This window comes from Prionailurus bengalensis, chromosome B3 (assembly GCF_016509475.1).
Source record: "Prionailurus bengalensis isolate Pbe53 chromosome B3, Fcat_Pben_1.1_paternal_pri, whole genome shotgun sequence".
Lineage (NCBI taxonomy): Eukaryota > Metazoa > Chordata > Mammalia > Carnivora > Felidae > Prionailurus > Prionailurus bengalensis.
In genome coordinates, this window is record NC_057355.1 from 144,758,311 (window position 1) to 144,775,482 (window position 17,172).

The window sequence follows — 17,172 nt, forward strand, 5'->3', positions numbered from 1 at the left end:
TACATAAAGGTGCGAGATGGGCAGCCGAGCAGGAAGCAGAGAGCTTCCAGTGTGTGGCTTGGGTGATGCTGCTATGGGAGCAGGGCCAGGGCCCCCTCCATCCACCAGCTGCCTACAGCCTCCTGCTTTCCCTGACAGGGGAGAGCCAGGGAGGCAGCCCCAGCCTCCACTGTGCCTGCCCTTCCCGAACTGCCCTGCTAGCAAGGCTTTGGGCCTCGCCTGAGCTTCATCATGGCTGAGTTTGGGGGTATTAGAAACATGGGGAGAAGTAGAAGAAAATGGCCTGTGCTGAAACACATTCCTTTGTTTACTTTGTTATTGTTTTAACTAATTTTTTTTTTAACGTTTTATTTATTTTTGAGACAGAGAGAGACAGAGCATGAACGGGGGAGGGGCAGAGAGAGAGGGACACACAGAAACGGAAGCAGGCTCCAGGCCCTGAGCCATTCGCCCAGAGCCGGACGCGGGGCTCGAACTCAGGAGATCGAGAGACCGCGAGATCGTGCCCCGAGCTGAAGTCGGCCGCTTAACCGACTGAGCCACCCAGGCACCCCGTGTTATTGTTTTGTTTTAGAGGGAAAGGTCCCTGGAAGGTCCTTGAGGGGGACCAAAATGCCATCGTGGTAGCAGGGACTGTAGCATCTGCCAAGTATTGAGAAAGGAAAATATTCTTCAGTGTGGTCAAACTTATTCTATGGCTTCCGCACCCTGCGTCTTATTGAGATAGACTTTCTACATTCCAAGATTATTAAAAATGTCTCCTGGGGCGCCTGGGTGGCTCAGTCAGTTAAGTGTCTGACTTCGGCTCAGGTCATGACCTCACAGTATGTGAGTCCAAGCCCTGCGTCGGGCTCCGTGCGGACAGCTCAGAGCCTGGAGCCTGCTTTGGATTCTTGTGTCTCCCTCTCTCTTTGCCCCCCACCTGCTTGCTCGTTTGCTCACTCTTTCTCTCAAAAATAACAAAACATTAAAAAAAACTTAAAAAAAGAAGTCTCCCCTTATTGGTCCTATTTTCTTTTTTTGTATTCTTTCATTCATTTGGATTTTTTCCCTCAGATGGCTACCCAGTTGTCCTAATCCTATTTATTAAACATTCATCTTTTACTTACACATTTTAAATAACATCAAAATAATTACCGGGGCCCTTGGGTAGCTCAGTCAGTTGAGCGTCTGACTCTTGACTTTGGCTCAGGTCATGATCTCAATGAATTCGAGCCCTGCTTTGGGCTCCGTGCTAACAGTGTGGAGCCTGCTAGGGAGTCCCATTCTCTTAAAATAAATACTTTAGGAAAAGAAACAACTTATGTACAAAATTCTTGTATATTTAGGTTTATTTCTGAAATTCTTGTTCTGTTGACCTATTCACGTGCCTGCACTACACTACTTATTGTATTTTCTTACCTTTTAATACTTAATAGAGTGGATTCTCCATTTATTCTTTTTAGAATTTTCAGAGCTTTTTTATTTTTTCCACTTGAACTCTGATACCATCTTGCCTATTTTCCAAACATGGTTTGGAATTTAATGGAGTCACATTAAATTTATAGGTTAATTTAGGAAGAATACATTTGTGATGTTGAGTCTTTCTATTCGAGAACACGGTGGGCTGTTCCACTTGTTTAGTTGTTCTTCTGAGTCCTTGTGTAGTATTTTAAAGTTTTTACGATCATGATCTTACGGTTCTTACTGAATATATTCCTTGATGTTTTATCTTATTCATGGCTATTGTAAATGGAGCCTTCCATACACCAACTAGTTGTAGCTTGTACATATAAAATATATGCAAATTCTCTTATTGTTTGAAGTTTCTCCATTCATTCTATTCCATTTTCTATGCAAACAGTATCATTTGCAAATAATAATTTTACCTTTTTTCCCCCAATTGGCATATTTTGCATATCTAAAATTCATTTTAATGTTTATTTTTGAGAGAGAGATGGAGAGAATGAGTGGGGGAGGGGCAGAGAGAGATGGGGACAGAGGATCCAAAGGGGACTCTGTGCTGACAGCAGAGAGCCTGATGGGGGGCTGGAACTCAAACTGTGAGATCATGACCTGAACCGAAGTCAGATGCTTAACCGACTGAGCCACCCAGGTGCCCCTAAAGTTCACGTTAGATATCCTTTTTGCCGATAGCATCTGTATTATATTTCTTAGGGCCGCTGTAACAAAGTACCACAAAGTTGGTGCCTTAAAACAGATGTTTAAGGCCTCACGGTTCTGGCAGCCAGGGGTCTGGAGTGACGGTGTCCGCAGGGCCACGCTCTGAAACTTCCTGTCTTTTCCTGCTTCTGGCGGTGTGCTGGCAACTCTGGGTGTTCCCTGGCTTGCAGCAGCAGCACTTCTGTCATCACCTGTGTCACCTCCCCCCAACCATGAGTCTTGTGTGTCCTTTTCCTTTTTTTTTTTTTTTAATTTTGTTTATTTTGAGAGAGACAGAGACAGCGCAAGTGGTGCAGGGGCAGACAGAGAGGGGGAGACAGAGAACCCAAGGAGGCTCCGTGCTATCAGTGCAGAGCCCGATGTGGGGCTTGAACTCACCAAACTGTGGGATCATGACCTAAGCCAAAACCAAGAGTTGGATGCTTAACTGACTGAGCCACCCAGGTACCCCTATCTTTTTCCTCCTCCTCCTTTTTTTTTTTTAAACATTTTAATTTATTTTTGAGACTGAGAGAGACAGAGTGTGAATGGGGGAGGGGCAGAGAGAAGGAGACACAGAATCCGAAGCAGGCTCCAGGCTCTAAGCAAGCTGTCAGCATAGAGCCTGATGTGGGGCTTGAATTCACGAGCTGTGAGATCATGACCTAAGCCAAAGTCGGACGCTTAACTGACCGAGCCACCCAGGTGCCTCTCTTTTTCCTTATTAGGATATCATAATGGATTCAGGACCTACCTTAAAAACATCATCTTAATTTAAATACATTTGCAATGATGGTATTTCTAAATAAGATCATATTTAACAGAACCAGGGGTTAGAACATTAACATATCCTTGTGTGTGTGTTGGGGGGGGGGGTGGTCACAAGCCAATCGCAGCATTGAACTGTTTCCCTCTTTATTCACTGTGAAGACTGAAGTTTATAGGAGTCCATGGATTGTTTTGATGAAGTGTCTTATCAAACCCTAAAAGTTCATATATAAAATATGGCAGGTATATGCATTTGGGTTGAGGAATGGCTTTCCTCCTCCAAAAAAGGAGGAGGAAAAGCTTTTCCTCCAAAACTTTCATGGGTTTTTGTAGTGGGTCTGTTATCCCCTAAAAACTTAAAGAACTGTTTATGAAGACCAAAAAAAATAGTATTACATTAAGTCCATTTGGAAAAATGTATAGGTCTATTAGCTTTGTTAGAATGTGGATAATCGTGGAGGTCATCCAAATTTAGCAACTTTTGATTGCCATATATATGGCATATATATGGTGTATATGGTGTATTGCTGTTTAAAAAGAGATTTTATATACACTTTGTCTTTTGAGCCTTTACATGTCATGCATAGAACATCATAATTTCCAGCACAATACATTCTGGGAAGTAACTCTCCAAAATTAAAAAGTGAGTCATATAGTCAGTTCTCAAACTCTGGGCTTAACAAAACCCTATAGGTACAGGAGTCCCCCTTTATCCACGGGAGATACATTCTAAGACCCTCGGTGCATGCCTGAAACCACAGAGAGTACTGAACCCTACATATACTGTTTTTTTCCTATACATACATACCTATGATAAGGCTTAGTTATTACAAAGCAGGCACAGTGAGAGATTAACAATGACCAAACAGAGCACTATAATGAAATACGACTGCAATAGAACATGTGAAACCGGTCTCTCTCAAAATGCCTTATGTATCGCACTCATCCTTCCTCTTTTGGGTGAGATGTGAGGAGATAAAATCCCCATGTGATGAGATGAAGCGAGGTTAATAACGCAGGCATTGTGACGTAGCATGAGGCCACTACTGACCTTCCGACAACAGTCAGGAGGAGGCTCACGTGCCGTGGAACCCCAGTTAAGCACGGGTGACTGAAACTCTGCAGGCAGAACCATGGGTACCACTGTATATGTAAGTGTTAACTTCTCACAATGAACTCCCACGTACTCTTTCTATGTCAGTACGTATGGCCTTATGCATTTTTTTTTTCACAACTGCAATGTACAGAATTTCCATAATTTATCTAATTGTTTACTGATGAGTATTTAGGCAATTTCCAATTTTTCACTATTAAACGGAACAATGCTTCGTGCAAATCCTTGTGTACATAAACTTTGTACATTTGTGCGGATAAATTCCTAAGAATTGGAGTCGTTAGGTCGATGGAACTACAATACATATTTTGACAGTCATTCCTAAACTGTCCTCCAAATATCAATTTACATTCCTGTCAACCCTTCTTAATACTTTTATAAACACCAAAAACTGTGGCAATACTATCAATTTTATACTGATAATTGATATTTTCCAATGTGATAGTAAAAAGTTTTAATTTGTGTATCTTTCGTAAGAAAAGTTAAGCATCCTGGAGTGGGGAAGTTCTTTCTAGGCAGGACAGGAAACTCAGAAGTCAGAAATAAAAAGCCTGAAAAATGCAACTTTTGTGAGCTGGTTGCTAGGCCCTTTGTCTATTTTTTTCCACTGGGTTAGGTTTCCTTTCTAACTGATTTAAAGACGTATTTTCAAGTTTAGGGATTTTGTGCACTTGCCATATGTGTTACAAATCTTTTTTTCCAAGTTTGTTGTCTTTTTGAATGGTATTTTGTACCATGCAAATTACAGAATAAAAATATCCTTCGGCTTATTTGTTTGGGGCTATGTCTAGAAAAGCCTTCCCTATTTCAAGATCACAAATATACTTATTCAAGTAGCTTCTTTTTAGATTCTTATGGTTAATTTTTTTATATTTAAATCTTTGATCCATCTGGAGTTTATTTTGGAACAAGGAGAGAAGTAGGAACCTCTATTTATTTTATTATAAGCGGCTGGTTGGCTGTTCCAATACCTTTTATTAAATTAACCCTGCCATCTTTACCATAAGCCCATTCTTATCGGGGTCTAATTCTGTTCTCCATTACACTGCATTGATGTGTTCGCTAAGGAGGCTTTATAACACATTTTAATATTTGGGAGGCAAGTCCTCCCCCAATATCACTTTTTTTCCCCCTGAATTTCCAATGATTCTCAATATCTTATTCTGCCAAATGAAATTTAGAATAGTTTTGACTGGTTCTAAAGGAAATTCTGTTTAGATTTGGACTGCATTCAATTTGTACATTAATTCAGAAAGAGCTGGCATTTTTACAGTGTTGTGTCTTCTCACCCCAAAACAAGGTGTTTCATTTAATTATTTTAGTTTCTTTACAGGTTTTATAGGATTTTTTCAAGTAGTTTCTGAAAACTTTCTAAGTATATTCAGAGACACTGTGCAACCCAACCCCAGGGGGCACCATCCACACTGCTGTCAATGAGACTAAAGACCCCCAGTTGTCTGTATGATGGGTACGAGCAACTGTAAGGTTAGTCCTGTATTTTATAGTGTCATTGTGATAGGAGTTTTGTCATATTTAGCAATGATGAGTTTAAATAGAACTTTTGTTATATCTAAATTTGTTACTATTTTCACATGACAAAGTTTGCATATTAATTTTATAACCTGCTACCCTGTTACACTTATTGTTTAATAAGAGATTTTCAGTTGATCCTCTTAGGTTTTCCAATATATAGTCCTAGATAAATTACGGCAATTTCGTTTTGAACTTTTTCCTAGTGCACTGGCTAGCACATTCAGCACAATAATGGAATCATGAGGAGAACTCATGTCATGTCTTTTGACTTTAAGTCCAATGCTCTTTTTTGGGTTCATATTCTATCCACTAAACAGTCCTGAGCACCAATTACCTTTCATGATCTTTTCTTACCCCAACAAGCAGATCTAAAGCTGCAATATTCAGTTGATAATTCTTATGCAAAATTCTCCAGCAAATTCAATATTCTATCCTACTAAATTGAAACGTGACTCTTAAAGATTATTCTCCAAGAATATGTTTTGGTTTGGGGGGGATGGGGGCTTTGCAGAGAAGAAAATAGACTGAGCTAGGGCTAAGGCGGTGACTGAAAAATGCGCATGCTAAATAGGTATTTACTTGAAAGCGAAATACATAAAGTAAGCAAGGGGCTGAACTACCCCCTGCCCCACCGCCAACAGAAACTAGAAGCAGAACTCTCTGAAAGTACAAGTGACGTGACCCTAAAGCAAAGTTTCACCTCAGGGGTAAGGTATGAGAAAAAGCACGAACGGGCATGTTTTCAAGTATGTGAACTGCAATCATGTGTAGCTAACAATCTAGTGAGATGAGACAGCCATGTAACAAATGTCATAATAAAGTTAAGTATTAACGTGAGTGCTAAAAGTTAGAGAATGTTTCTCAAAGGTGAGTCATTCACTTGGCAACTATGTAGAATACCTCTTGAATGCCAGTACCCAACCTAGAAACAAAATGCTGAATGAAAAGAAGGGATCCCTGCTCTCAGAGAGCTTAAAGTCCACCGGCAGAGGTGGATGTTACTTAAATACACAAGTCTCGCAAAGGAGATAACAAAGCTGAGAAGATGCAAGGTGACATAACCCAGAGCTGGGGTGTCAGCCAAAGCCCTTCTGAGAAAGCAGCCTTCCAGCTGGAATCTGAGGGATAACCAGGCAGAGAGGCAATCCGCCGGGTAAGGCTTAAAGGACGAGGCAGCAGTCTGGCCCTTCTGATGAACACAGGTGAAAGGGACTCTAGACTGTGCAAAGGCACAGGAGCGCAGGCGTGACAGGTATGAGGAACTACAAGTACCCCACCTCGGTAAGGGAACATGCAGAAACAGAAACACCAGGGAGAGAAAGAAAAAACCCCACAAAGATATCAGCAAGGAGGAAGAGGAGAAAACTAGAACTTCAACTCAGTACATGTTGAGCATTTACGATGTGCCTCATGATACAACAGGGGATTCTTCCAGTTCTAAAGAGTGAAGACTGGGTCCTCCTGTTAGCAAACTCTGTCTAACTGGGTTCATAACAGAAACATTCTTCTTTGAAGACAATCTTTCGGAGAACACTCCCTACCCCATCCTAGACTAGATCTTTTCAGTATCGTAAACCGTATTTCTACTTTCCCAAACAGTAACTACTAAAATGGAATCTGAATTGCTAACAAACGCATCTTCCTTTCTGTCACAGGCCCCCAACTGCTACGTCACTGAAACCTGTGACTAGAATCACTCAGCTTCACTGGGTCCGTCTCAACAGTCCCAAAATGTCGACAAGAGGTCTCCAGGGGGGTGACTGAGAAGCACATCTTAATCATGTGTAAGCGGCACGTTAATTTTTTCTCTTCACATAGAGTATACCCACTTCTTTTTTCGCCCCAAACCTCCTTTTCTCTCTTTCCTGCTTCAGGTTCTCAGAAAAAGTCAGAAACTATAAATGAGGTCATTAAACTTGAATGTCCTTGTCTAATCTCTAAAGAGATAAAATCCACAATGTTTACTGGGCTGCTTGGAAAGTCTGTAACTGAACCTCTAACTGGAAAAGCTTCACAATGAAAAACAAAGCTCCACAAGTTCTAGCTACAAAAAGCGATGTCCTAATTTGGGTGCAGTGCTAAGAATACTCTAAGTAATAATCCCACTGGTTCTATGCCTGGGAGTAACAGAATGTCACAGCCTCCTGACAAACGACGCTTTCGTTTTCTTCCTAGATATCTTCTTTTATCACTATGCTATAGAATTTCTTTTATTCCTACGGGATGGAACCCACTTTTGAGTCTTATCCCCAGGGTCTAAGGCGATTACAACAGCACACGTGGAGCCTTGTTTATGAGGGGATGGGAGACAGCCGTGGATCTTCTAAGGCTGGGGCTGGAGACGGGCGATAGAGGTGTTTCCAATCGGAGACACACCCCTGCCAAACTCTCAGGCAGAACGGACCCCCAGGCCCTCTTCGCTGCTACTGTTTTTGCTCAGTTTAACAGTTTACGCTGCACGGAAGGAGGCAGTGGAGCAGTGCAGTGGGAGAGCTTGTCCGGGAGACAGGGTAAGACACTGCTGGAGGGTGGCATCCGGAGGAGATAAGAGGGACTGAGTACAAGAACATGTGGAGAAATTCGTTTTGGAAAGAGATACTTCTTCCTTTGATCCTTGAGGAGCAGAGCAAGAATAGATTCAGACAGAGATAAAAATGCAGGTTGAACTTGGAAACTGAGGGAGGTTCATGCCTTATGGCAGAGCTTCTCAAACTTTCTGGGTATTCAGAACCCCAATAGCTCTGTTTGTTAGATGTTCAAACAATCTCGAAGTATTTGTTTCTAGTGATGTAGCAGTTTGAAAAATAAAGTGGGCACTGTATAGTTTGTTCTGGTTTTAGTTTAACAGCACATACAATTCACCCGTTTATGAAGTGTATAAATCAGTGGTTTTTAGTATATTCAGGATTGTGCCGCTATCACCTCAGACAGTATTGACACACTGGGCAGCCCGGGTGGCTCAGTCGGTTAAGCATCTGACTTCGGCTCAGATCATGATCTCGTGGTTTGTGGGTTCAAGCCCTGCACTAGCTGTGTGGACAGCTCGTAGCCTGGAGTCTGCTTCGGATTCTGTGTCTCCCTCTGTCTGCCCCTTCCCTGCTCTCTCTCAAAAAACAAACATTAAAAAAAAAAAAAAAAGTAGAACATTTTCATCACCCCAAAAAGAAACCCCATACCCATTACCACTATTTCTCCCTCACCCTCCCCTCCTCTAGGCAACCACTAACCCATTTTCTGTCTCTATAGACATTTCATATAAATGGAATCATGGCTATGTCTGCCTTCTTTCGCTCGGCACACTTTTTCAAGGTTTGTCCATGTTACAGCATGCATCAGTATTTTATTCCTTCTTATGGCTGAATACTTCGTTGCATAGATATACCACATTTTGTTTATACCGTCATCAGTTAGTGGACATTTGCTTTTTGGCTATTATGGCTAATGCTTCAACAAATACTCATGTACAAGTTTTTGTGTGGACGTGTTTTCACTTGAGTATATACCTAAGAGTGGGATTGCTGGGTCATATGGCAAACTTTTGAGGAATGCCAGACTATTTTCTAAGGTGCCTGCACTGTTTTTACATTCCTACCAGCAGTATACGAGGCTTTGAATTTCTCCACATATTTACCGCTTTTTATTATGTGTCTTTTTAACTATCACAGTGGATGCAAAGTGGGATCAGACTGTGGTTTCTATTTGCATTTCTGTTGAGTGATGTTGAGTATCTTTTCATGTTTATGAATGGCTTACTGGCCATTTGTATATCTTTGGAGAAATATTCAGGTCCTTTGTCCATTTTAAAATTAGATTATTTGCTCTCTGAATTGTAGGAGATCTATGTATACAAATACCTTATCAGATACATGATATGCAAATATTTTCTCCCAGTCTGTGGGTTTTTTCTTTAAAAAAAATTTTTTTTAAAATATTTATTTATTTATTTATTTATTTATTTTTTTAAATTTTTTTTCAACGTTTATTTATTTTTGGGACAGAGAGAGACAGAGCATGAACGGGGGAGGGGCAGAGAGAGAGGGAGACACAGAATCGGAAACAGGCTCCAGGCTCCGAGCCATCAGCCCAGAGCCCGACGCGGGGCTCGAACTCACGGACCGCGAGATCGTGACCTGGCTGAAGCCGGACGCTTAACCGACTGCGCCACCCAGGCGCCCCTTTAAATATTTATTTTTGAGAGAGAGAGGCAGAGCAGAAGTGGAGAAGGGGGCAGAGAGAAAGGGAGACAGAGAATCCGAAGCAGACTCCAGACTCTGAGCTGTCAGCACAGAGCTGGATGTGGGGCTCAAACTCATGAACTGGGAGATCATGACCTGAACCGAAGTCAGGCACTTAACTGACTGAGCCACCCAAGTGCCCCTAGTTTTTCTAGTTTTGAGTTAAAAGAAAAAAAAAAAAATACATGTTTGCTCCACTTGAATTGCTATTCTTCCCCTTTTAGTACAGTTCAGAAACTAGTATGTTGTTATTTTATTCCAAGATGTTTCTCTTATGAGACCTGAATTCAAATTTTACTTCTGCTAGCTACCTAGCTCTACGGTAGTGACTTGGACGAGTCATTTCATTACCCTCTCACTTTTCATACTTGTAAGAAGAGGATAAATAGTACCTACTTTATAAGGTTATGCATGAACATGACAGCATGTGTAAGTACTTAGCGTAACGCCCGGACTCCCACAAAATGGAATTTGAAGACTCTAAAAGATCTTTGAAAAGCACTTTTAGTTCAAGATACGTGTGAAATATTAAGTACTGTATTACTTCATGATGATTACTGAATAAAGAATAAGATGCTTTGTGCAAGATCAATTTATATCAAATCATATCATAATTTAGTAATCCTGTGTGTCGGTTTTACCATTCTGCAAATCTGAGGCTTTAGAAAGTAAGCTGGTATGTGAAGGATACTATGTTTTTTTTTTTTCAACGTTTTTATTTATTTTTGGGACAGAGAGAAACAGAGCATGAACCGGAGAGGGGCAGAGAGAGAGGGAGACACAGAATCGGAAACAGGCTCCAGGCTCTGAGCCATCAGCCCAGAGCCTGACGCGGGGCTCGAACTCACGGACCGCGAGATCATGACCTGGCTGAAGTCGGACGCCCAACCGACTGCGCCACCCAGGCGCCCCAAAATGTTTATTTTTGAGACAGAGAGCATAAGTGGGGGAGGGGCAGAGAGAGGGGGGGAGACAGAATCTGAAACAGGCTCCAGGCTCCGAGCTGTCAGCCCAGAGCCTGACGCGGGGCTCGAACTCACGGACCGCGAGATCATGACCTGGCTGAAGTCGGACGCCCAACCGACTGCGCCACCCAGGCGCCCCAAAATGTTTATTTTTGAGACAGAGAGCATAAGTGGGGGAGGGGCAGAGAGAGGGGGAGACACAGAATCTGAAACAGGCTCCAGGCTCCGAGCTGTCAGCACAGAGCCCAACGCAGGGCTCGAACCCATGAACAGCGAGATCGTGACCTGAAGTCGGACACTTCACTGACTGAGCCACCCAGGCGCCCCTTCTCATTCTCCTCAAAGTTTAAAAAACAAACATGCTTTTCAGAATTTTCATGGATTAAATCTCTGAATCTGAAAAACAATGACATATTGGACCTGAAGTGAATATTCTGAATATTCTGTCTGTATTAAGTTGCATGCACCTGCGCACACACACAAAAGCCATGCTTTAAGACATCCACAAATATTCCTCCTCTTCCTCCACACCCACCATACCTCCAGGTCTGCCCCGATGTCACACTCACTGTCTTGGTGATGGGACCCAGGCTTTAAATACCACCTTTCAGCTAATGACTGCCAAATGCATGCCAGCAGCTCAGACTTGTCTCCACACTTGATTATTCAATTGCCTCCTAGACACTTCCCTCAAATGCTTAGCAGACATACCCGACACGTCCAAAATTGAACTCCTGAGCTTCTGCTAGAAACCTGCTCCTCTACAGTCTTCTCATTTCAGTTCATGGCATTTCCACTCTCCGGTTGCTTATGTTTACCTTGGAGTCATTCTGGACTCCTTCCATTTCTTCCACAGATCCCATCTGCTCTGTTGGGAAATCCTACTGGCTTTACCTTCAGAATCTATCTAGGATCCTCTAATCTCTCTGAATCTCAACTGCTATCATCCCTAGTCCAAGCTTCCACTGTCCTTGGCCTGGATTACTACAATTAGACTCCAAAGTGACCTCCCCCTTCCAGTCTTGCTTCCCTTGGTCTAAGCAAATGGATTTTTTTTTTTTTTTTTAAGAGACAGAGCGAGCATGCACACGCTCAGAGAAGGGGCAGAGAGAGAGGGAGAATCCCAAGCAGACTCGGTGCTGTCAGCACAAAGCCTGACGTGGGCTTGAACTCACAAACCCGTGAGATCATGACCTGAGCTGAAGTTGGACGACCAACCGACTGAGCCACCCAGGTGCCCCTGTGGCTTTTAGGCTTGGAAAGGCTTGACGATGAGACTTAACTAGTTCTTGAAGAACAGAGTATGAAGAAGAAAGGAAGGGCTTTCTAAGCAAGAGAAAGAGCTATGGGTGAAGGCAGAAGTTTGACTGCAGTGGGGGAATTAATGTAATACTAAAAATAGGCTGTGAGTTGCGTGGTGTATGGCTTAATATGGTTGGTGCAAGTCGCTGACACGAGAACATAACATCTAAAGCATTGTTTCAGGAAAATTTGGTAGCTGTTTATAAATGGAGAAAAGTTGAGAAAGAATGTAAAACTGGGAAATCATTCATGAAGCCGTTATATAATAATTCCAGTTTGAGGAAATGCAAAGGGAACCGACAAAGTTTCGGGACGGAGGAATCCGAGGCACCAACCCATTCAGAAATGCCTGGCTTGAAAGTGAAAATGAGAAATGAACTTTATTTAGGTCAGGCCCACTTATATAAATCTGGGTGTTATTTATTGAATCCTTCAGCGTGTGTGGGGGAAACTACAAGAGGAAAAAAAAATGCTAAGAATAGAGATTATCCAAAGGCTCTGAATGGGACAAAGGGGGACAGCCTATTATTACTGTGACAATAAAATATGTCACATAAAGCCTTATCAAATAAAACCTTATAGCATAAAACCTTAATCGAATACCTGAGGCATACAGGTATTATGATTAACTGAGGTTAACTGTGGTTAATTGAAGGCTAATGAGATTTTTCTGGTCTTAATTTTTGCTTGCCGAGTTTCTTTTTTCCCCTCTAAAAAGTATCATGTCTTATTCCCCCTCAAAAACTAGGGAACACAGCTGAATTATTTTTAGAGGATTCAGGATGTCCCCATCCCTCAAGGTGATCATCATAAATACATATTTTTAATACAAAATCACAGTTATAGGAAATTGGGATAAATCCACGGTGACCACAGTGCTTATCCTGGTATTAAAAAAAATTTTTTTTCCAACGTTTATTTATTTTTGGGACAGAGAGAGACAGAGCATGAACGGGGGAGGGGCAGAGAGAGAGGGAGACACAGAATCGGAAACAGGCTCCAGGCTCTGAGCCATCAGCCCAGAGCCTGACGCGGGGCTCGAACTCAGGGACCACGAGATCGTGACCTGGCTGAAGTCGGACGCCCAACCGACTGCGCCACCCAGGCGCCCCTATCCTGGTATTTTAAAAGACTCTTGACATTTATTTGCCTTTCAGAGAAAGGCAGATAATATCAAAACAATTACAACCCGAACTTTCAGCTATTTTAGGGGTCTCTTATTAAACAAGCAGGATTTTGCTCCAGTGTTTTTTTTTTTTTTTTTCTTTTGCCAACACGTACGAAGGACACAGGATGTTAGTGTCAAATGCATTATTACATCATGGCAGTTTCCACTGCCATCGCCTTGCGTTGTAACAGATGCTTGCGATTTAGGCTCTTTTACTGCAGAACGTCCCTTCATGCACTAATTTTGCGACCCTCCAGCTCCGATTTGAATTTAAAGAAACACTTCATTCTTGGTGTACCAAATGTTGGCTTCCGACCCCCCGCAATTCTCCCGGGAAGTTTCTGTCGCTTTAGAAACTTTCATATTCCAGCGCAACAGGCCAAGAAACGCAGGTATACGGCAGCGACCGTGGAAGGCTCCCCACGTGTGCCTGCCCTCCCACATCCGGGCCTCGCACGGTGTGTGCCCACACCCACGCCGAGGTCACAATCTCGCAGATCCCACCTGAGCCTTGTTTTCCTTTTTAATCAATGGTCTCTAACTTTCTTAAAAGCTATCGAGCAAGTCAAGTGACTCCGGCTTCGATTCGGTCCCTGGCTCGGAAAAGCCCCTGCCCGGCCCGGCCCGCCCCTCCCCCTGTTCTCTAAACACCCGCTGAAGACAAACTCCAGAAACAGAAGTGTCTACACAACCTCTTCTCCTTAAAATTAGCCAGTGCTCTCCACAGGCAGGTACCCAGATACCGGCCTTGCAAAAATACACCCGCGGCGCCTACGCCCGCCCAGGGCGCTCTCCCCCTGCCCGCTTAAAGGAAGGTGGGGAAGCGGGAAACCGAGCCACCGCGGTACCTTCTCGGAAACTGACTCCGGGAGGTGCACAGGGGCGTCCCGGGGGCCGTGCGGGGAGCCGAGGGCAGGCCCTGGGGGACGGGCCCCCCCCCCAGCCTCGGGGCGTCCCCGCACCCTCCCCACCACCCCCGGCCAGAGAGTCGGGGCTCCCGCGCCTTGCTCCCGGCACCCCACGTGCGGAGCCCGCCTGGGGCGGCGGCCGCCTCCCTCCGCTCCCCCGGGTCCCGGGTCCCCTCAGGGCATGGCCGGAGGCCGCTGAGGAGGTCGCCCCAGTTCACCTCGGCGCTCCCGGCCGCAGCCCCGCCGCGGCATCGGCTTACCGGCTCAGCCCCGGGGGGAGGCGGGGGCGGCGGCACGGCTAGCACGACCTCCGGTCCTAGCCTCCCTCACCTGCGCGACAGCGGAACTGGCCGGGGGCCTCGCCCGGGGGAGGGGCCTCCGGACGCCCCGGCGCGCCGAGCGCGCCAGGTGAGCACGCCTGCGCAGTCCGGCCGTAAACAAGCCCGCCCCTGCCCCTCGGCCGGCCTCCGCGGGGCCGGCTCGCGGGTGGGAGGGGCCCGGAGGAAGAGGCGGGGGAGGGGGGGGGGGGTAAAGAGCGAGAGCCCAGCACGGCGCCTGCGCGGTGGGCGTGATCCGGGCACTTAGGGCAGGATGAACGCTGCTTTCCAAGATGGCGACGGAGGGAGGAGGGAAGGAGATGAACGAGATTAAGACCCAATTCACCACTCGGGAAGGTCTGTACAAGCTGCTGCCGCACTCGGAGTACAGCCGGCCCAACCGGGTGCCCTTCAACTCGCAGGGATCCAACCCCGTCCGCGTCTCCTTCGTAAACCTCAACGACCAGTCTGGCAACGGCGACCGCCTCTGCTTCAATGTGGGCCGGGAGCTCTACTTCTACATCTACAAGGGGGTCCGCAAGGTACCGACCCAGGCGTCACCGGGGCCCGCCAGGGGCGTGGGCGGAGGCCAGGAGCAGGGCGGTGACAGCGGGGCCCAGGGTGACCGGTAGGGGTGGCGGTCGCTCTTACTTTTGAGTGGGCCGGTAACTCCACTGGGGTGCTCCTGAGGAAGGGGGATTCACGAATAAGGAAGGTGGGGTTTCAGAGGGGTGGGGGCGGCGGAAAGGGGCCGTGGGGCACGGGGTTCCGCCTGGGAGGCCCCAGAAGGGGACAGTTGCTTTCTCTCTGGCAGGGTCCGTCAGGCTCTGACACTGCCAGGGAGCGGGCCTGCGAGTCCCCGGAAGAGGTGGGGTGGCCGTCTTGTCTGCTTAGGCTGCCTCGCCTCCCGGGAGTTGTGTGTCTCGCTCTGGGCTGGAGAATGGGGGCGCGGGGCGGCTGGGGAAGGTCTGGAAGGCGGAATCCGGGCGGCAGCGGAGGGCTTGAGACTAGGTCGGAAAGGAGCTGCTCGGCACTAAGGGCTACTCCACCTGCTACCGACCGCACTGACACTTCCTAGGAGCCTCTGCTGGTGTTAAGACTCTTTCCGAAAACATCAGAAGGAGGACGGCTGTCACTTTCTCCGCCGGGGCGCCTTCTCCCGAGAGACTGTTAAAGAGGGTCATCTTGGCCCTTATGGTATGGGAAGGACTGAGTACTACAGTTGGGAGGTCGAAAGGATGTTTTCATGAACCAGGCTGGCTCATGGGTGTTCTGTGTGAGCGTGCCCAGATTGTTCTTGTCCAGCAAGTCAGACTATGTCCCAAAGAGGGAGGGATATGCCTTAAAAGCTACTTTACAAGAATCACTTTTTTTCTTGACCGGCGACTTCACATGAATTTTGTGAAGCATGTAATCATCCTTTAAAAAGATCTCTTCAAAAGGAGCAACTTTATTAGAGCCTTTCCTTTATTGGCTGTGTTCTCCCTGAGAACTGCTTACCTTTGAGATTTGTGGTCTTTGACTTGACTTTTGGGAGAATAAGGACACCGATGCGTCCCACAGCACGTAAGCATGGATAAAGGTGGTAAGAGATTAATTTTTAAGTGTTTGGTTAGTGTGAAAGCAAATCGTACGCACTGAAGAGTGGACGTTCTCTAAGATGTAATGTATCCAGAAGCAGTACGTTTGCTTGGTTTCTCAAGACCTAGGGAAAGGAGGGTGGTGTCCTGTTGTAGCAAGTTTTCTCATTTGGCCAGGGTGCATCTTTTTGGTTAGCGTTTGTGATGTGTTCTACTGTGTTTGAGGTTTGGTATTGCTGAAGGTAAATCGCTTGACTTCATTTTTTCTCTTTTGGAATTGAGAAAGCGTCAAGTAGTTAGTAGTCTAGGAGCTAAACTTTTAGGCTTCCTCTCAACTTTTTTTGCTGACTTGTTGGGTGACCTTGGATGAGTTCTTTAACTTCTATCCGCACCTCTTTAAAAAGAGAACATGGCAGCACTCACATTGTAATTTATACTATAACTGTAATGAGCTTCAAAGCCTGAAACCCTCAGCAGGTGTAAAATATAGTTAAAATAAGCGTTAAGAGTAATGTCAGGGGCACCTGGGGGGCTCAGTTGGTTGAGTGTCTGACTTGAGCTCAGGTCATGATCTCGTGGTTCATGAGTTTGAGCCGCACGTCAGGCCAGAGCCTGCTTGGAATTCTCTCTCTCCCTCTCTGGCCTGCCCCTGTGTGCTCGCATGCTCTCTCTGTCTCTCTCTCTCTCTCTCTGAGTAAATAAATAATAAATGTTTTTGGTTTTGTTTTTTTTTTAAAGTAACTGTCAAATGGGAAGCTGCTATCTTGACATTGATACTAGGACTGAAAGATCAACTTTTTCTGTGGAAATAAGTTTAGAATTTAAGTTACTAAAATTCATGTAAAATTTTAAAAATGCTTAACCGCTGAATTTACCAGCAATTACTAGTGTCAGTGTTACCTTTTTTTTTTTTTTTTTCTTTTTCTTTGAAGTGTATTATTTCTGAAGCATTCTGGTGGCAAACCTTATCTGGATCTGGCGGCTGTGGTTTGCATCATCAGAACAGCTCTCTTGCTTGAAAGTATCACAGTTGTGTTCTCTTAGCTGGATGCTATTCGATGAAGGTTAAAACTAGGAGGGCTTTCCAAGGTGTAATTTTTAAAAAAATGTTTTTTATGTTTATTTATTTTTGAGAGAGAG

The 17,172-nt window shown here is 45.0% G+C and overlaps 1 protein-coding gene and 2 long non-coding RNA genes across 8 annotated transcripts in view; 2 read left to right on the forward strand and 1 right to left on the reverse strand.

Moving 5' to 3' along the window:
* LOC122469562 overlaps window positions 1-14,616 on the reverse strand; it is a 29,132-nt gene extending 14,516 nt beyond the window's left edge. Inside the window, exon 1 of the long non-coding RNA XR_006293530.1 lies at window positions 14,396-14,616. This is a non-coding gene — a long non-coding RNA (uncharacterized LOC122469562). The remainder of the gene's footprint in view (window positions 1-14,395) is intronic.
* Window positions 3,997-7,478, forward strand: LOC122469563. Of its 2 annotated transcripts, none has more exons than XR_006293531.1 (3): window positions 3,997-4,106; window positions 5,358-5,509; window positions 7,213-7,478. It is a non-coding gene; the product is annotated as an uncharacterized LOC122469563 (long non-coding RNA). The 2 variants fall into 2 exon arrangements; XR_006293532.1 differs by having other exon boundaries at window positions 4,002-4,110.
* Window positions 14,617-14,676: 60 nt separating the features above from the next.
* WDR20 (WD repeat domain 20) overlaps window positions 14,677-17,172 on the forward strand; it is a 65,117-nt gene continuing 62,621 nt past the window's right edge. For 2 of the 5 annotated variants that reach the window (XM_043557050.1, XM_043557051.1), the window contains exon 1: window positions 14,684-14,994. In XM_043557050.1, coding sequence (XP_043412985.1) covers window positions 14,746-14,994 — 249 coding nt within the window. In that variant the 5' untranslated portion in view covers window positions 14,684-14,745. Of the gene's footprint in view, window positions 14,995-17,172 lie in introns of all 5 variants that reach the window. The other 3 variants (XM_043557052.1, XM_043557046.1, XM_043557045.1) reach the window with 3 other exon arrangements.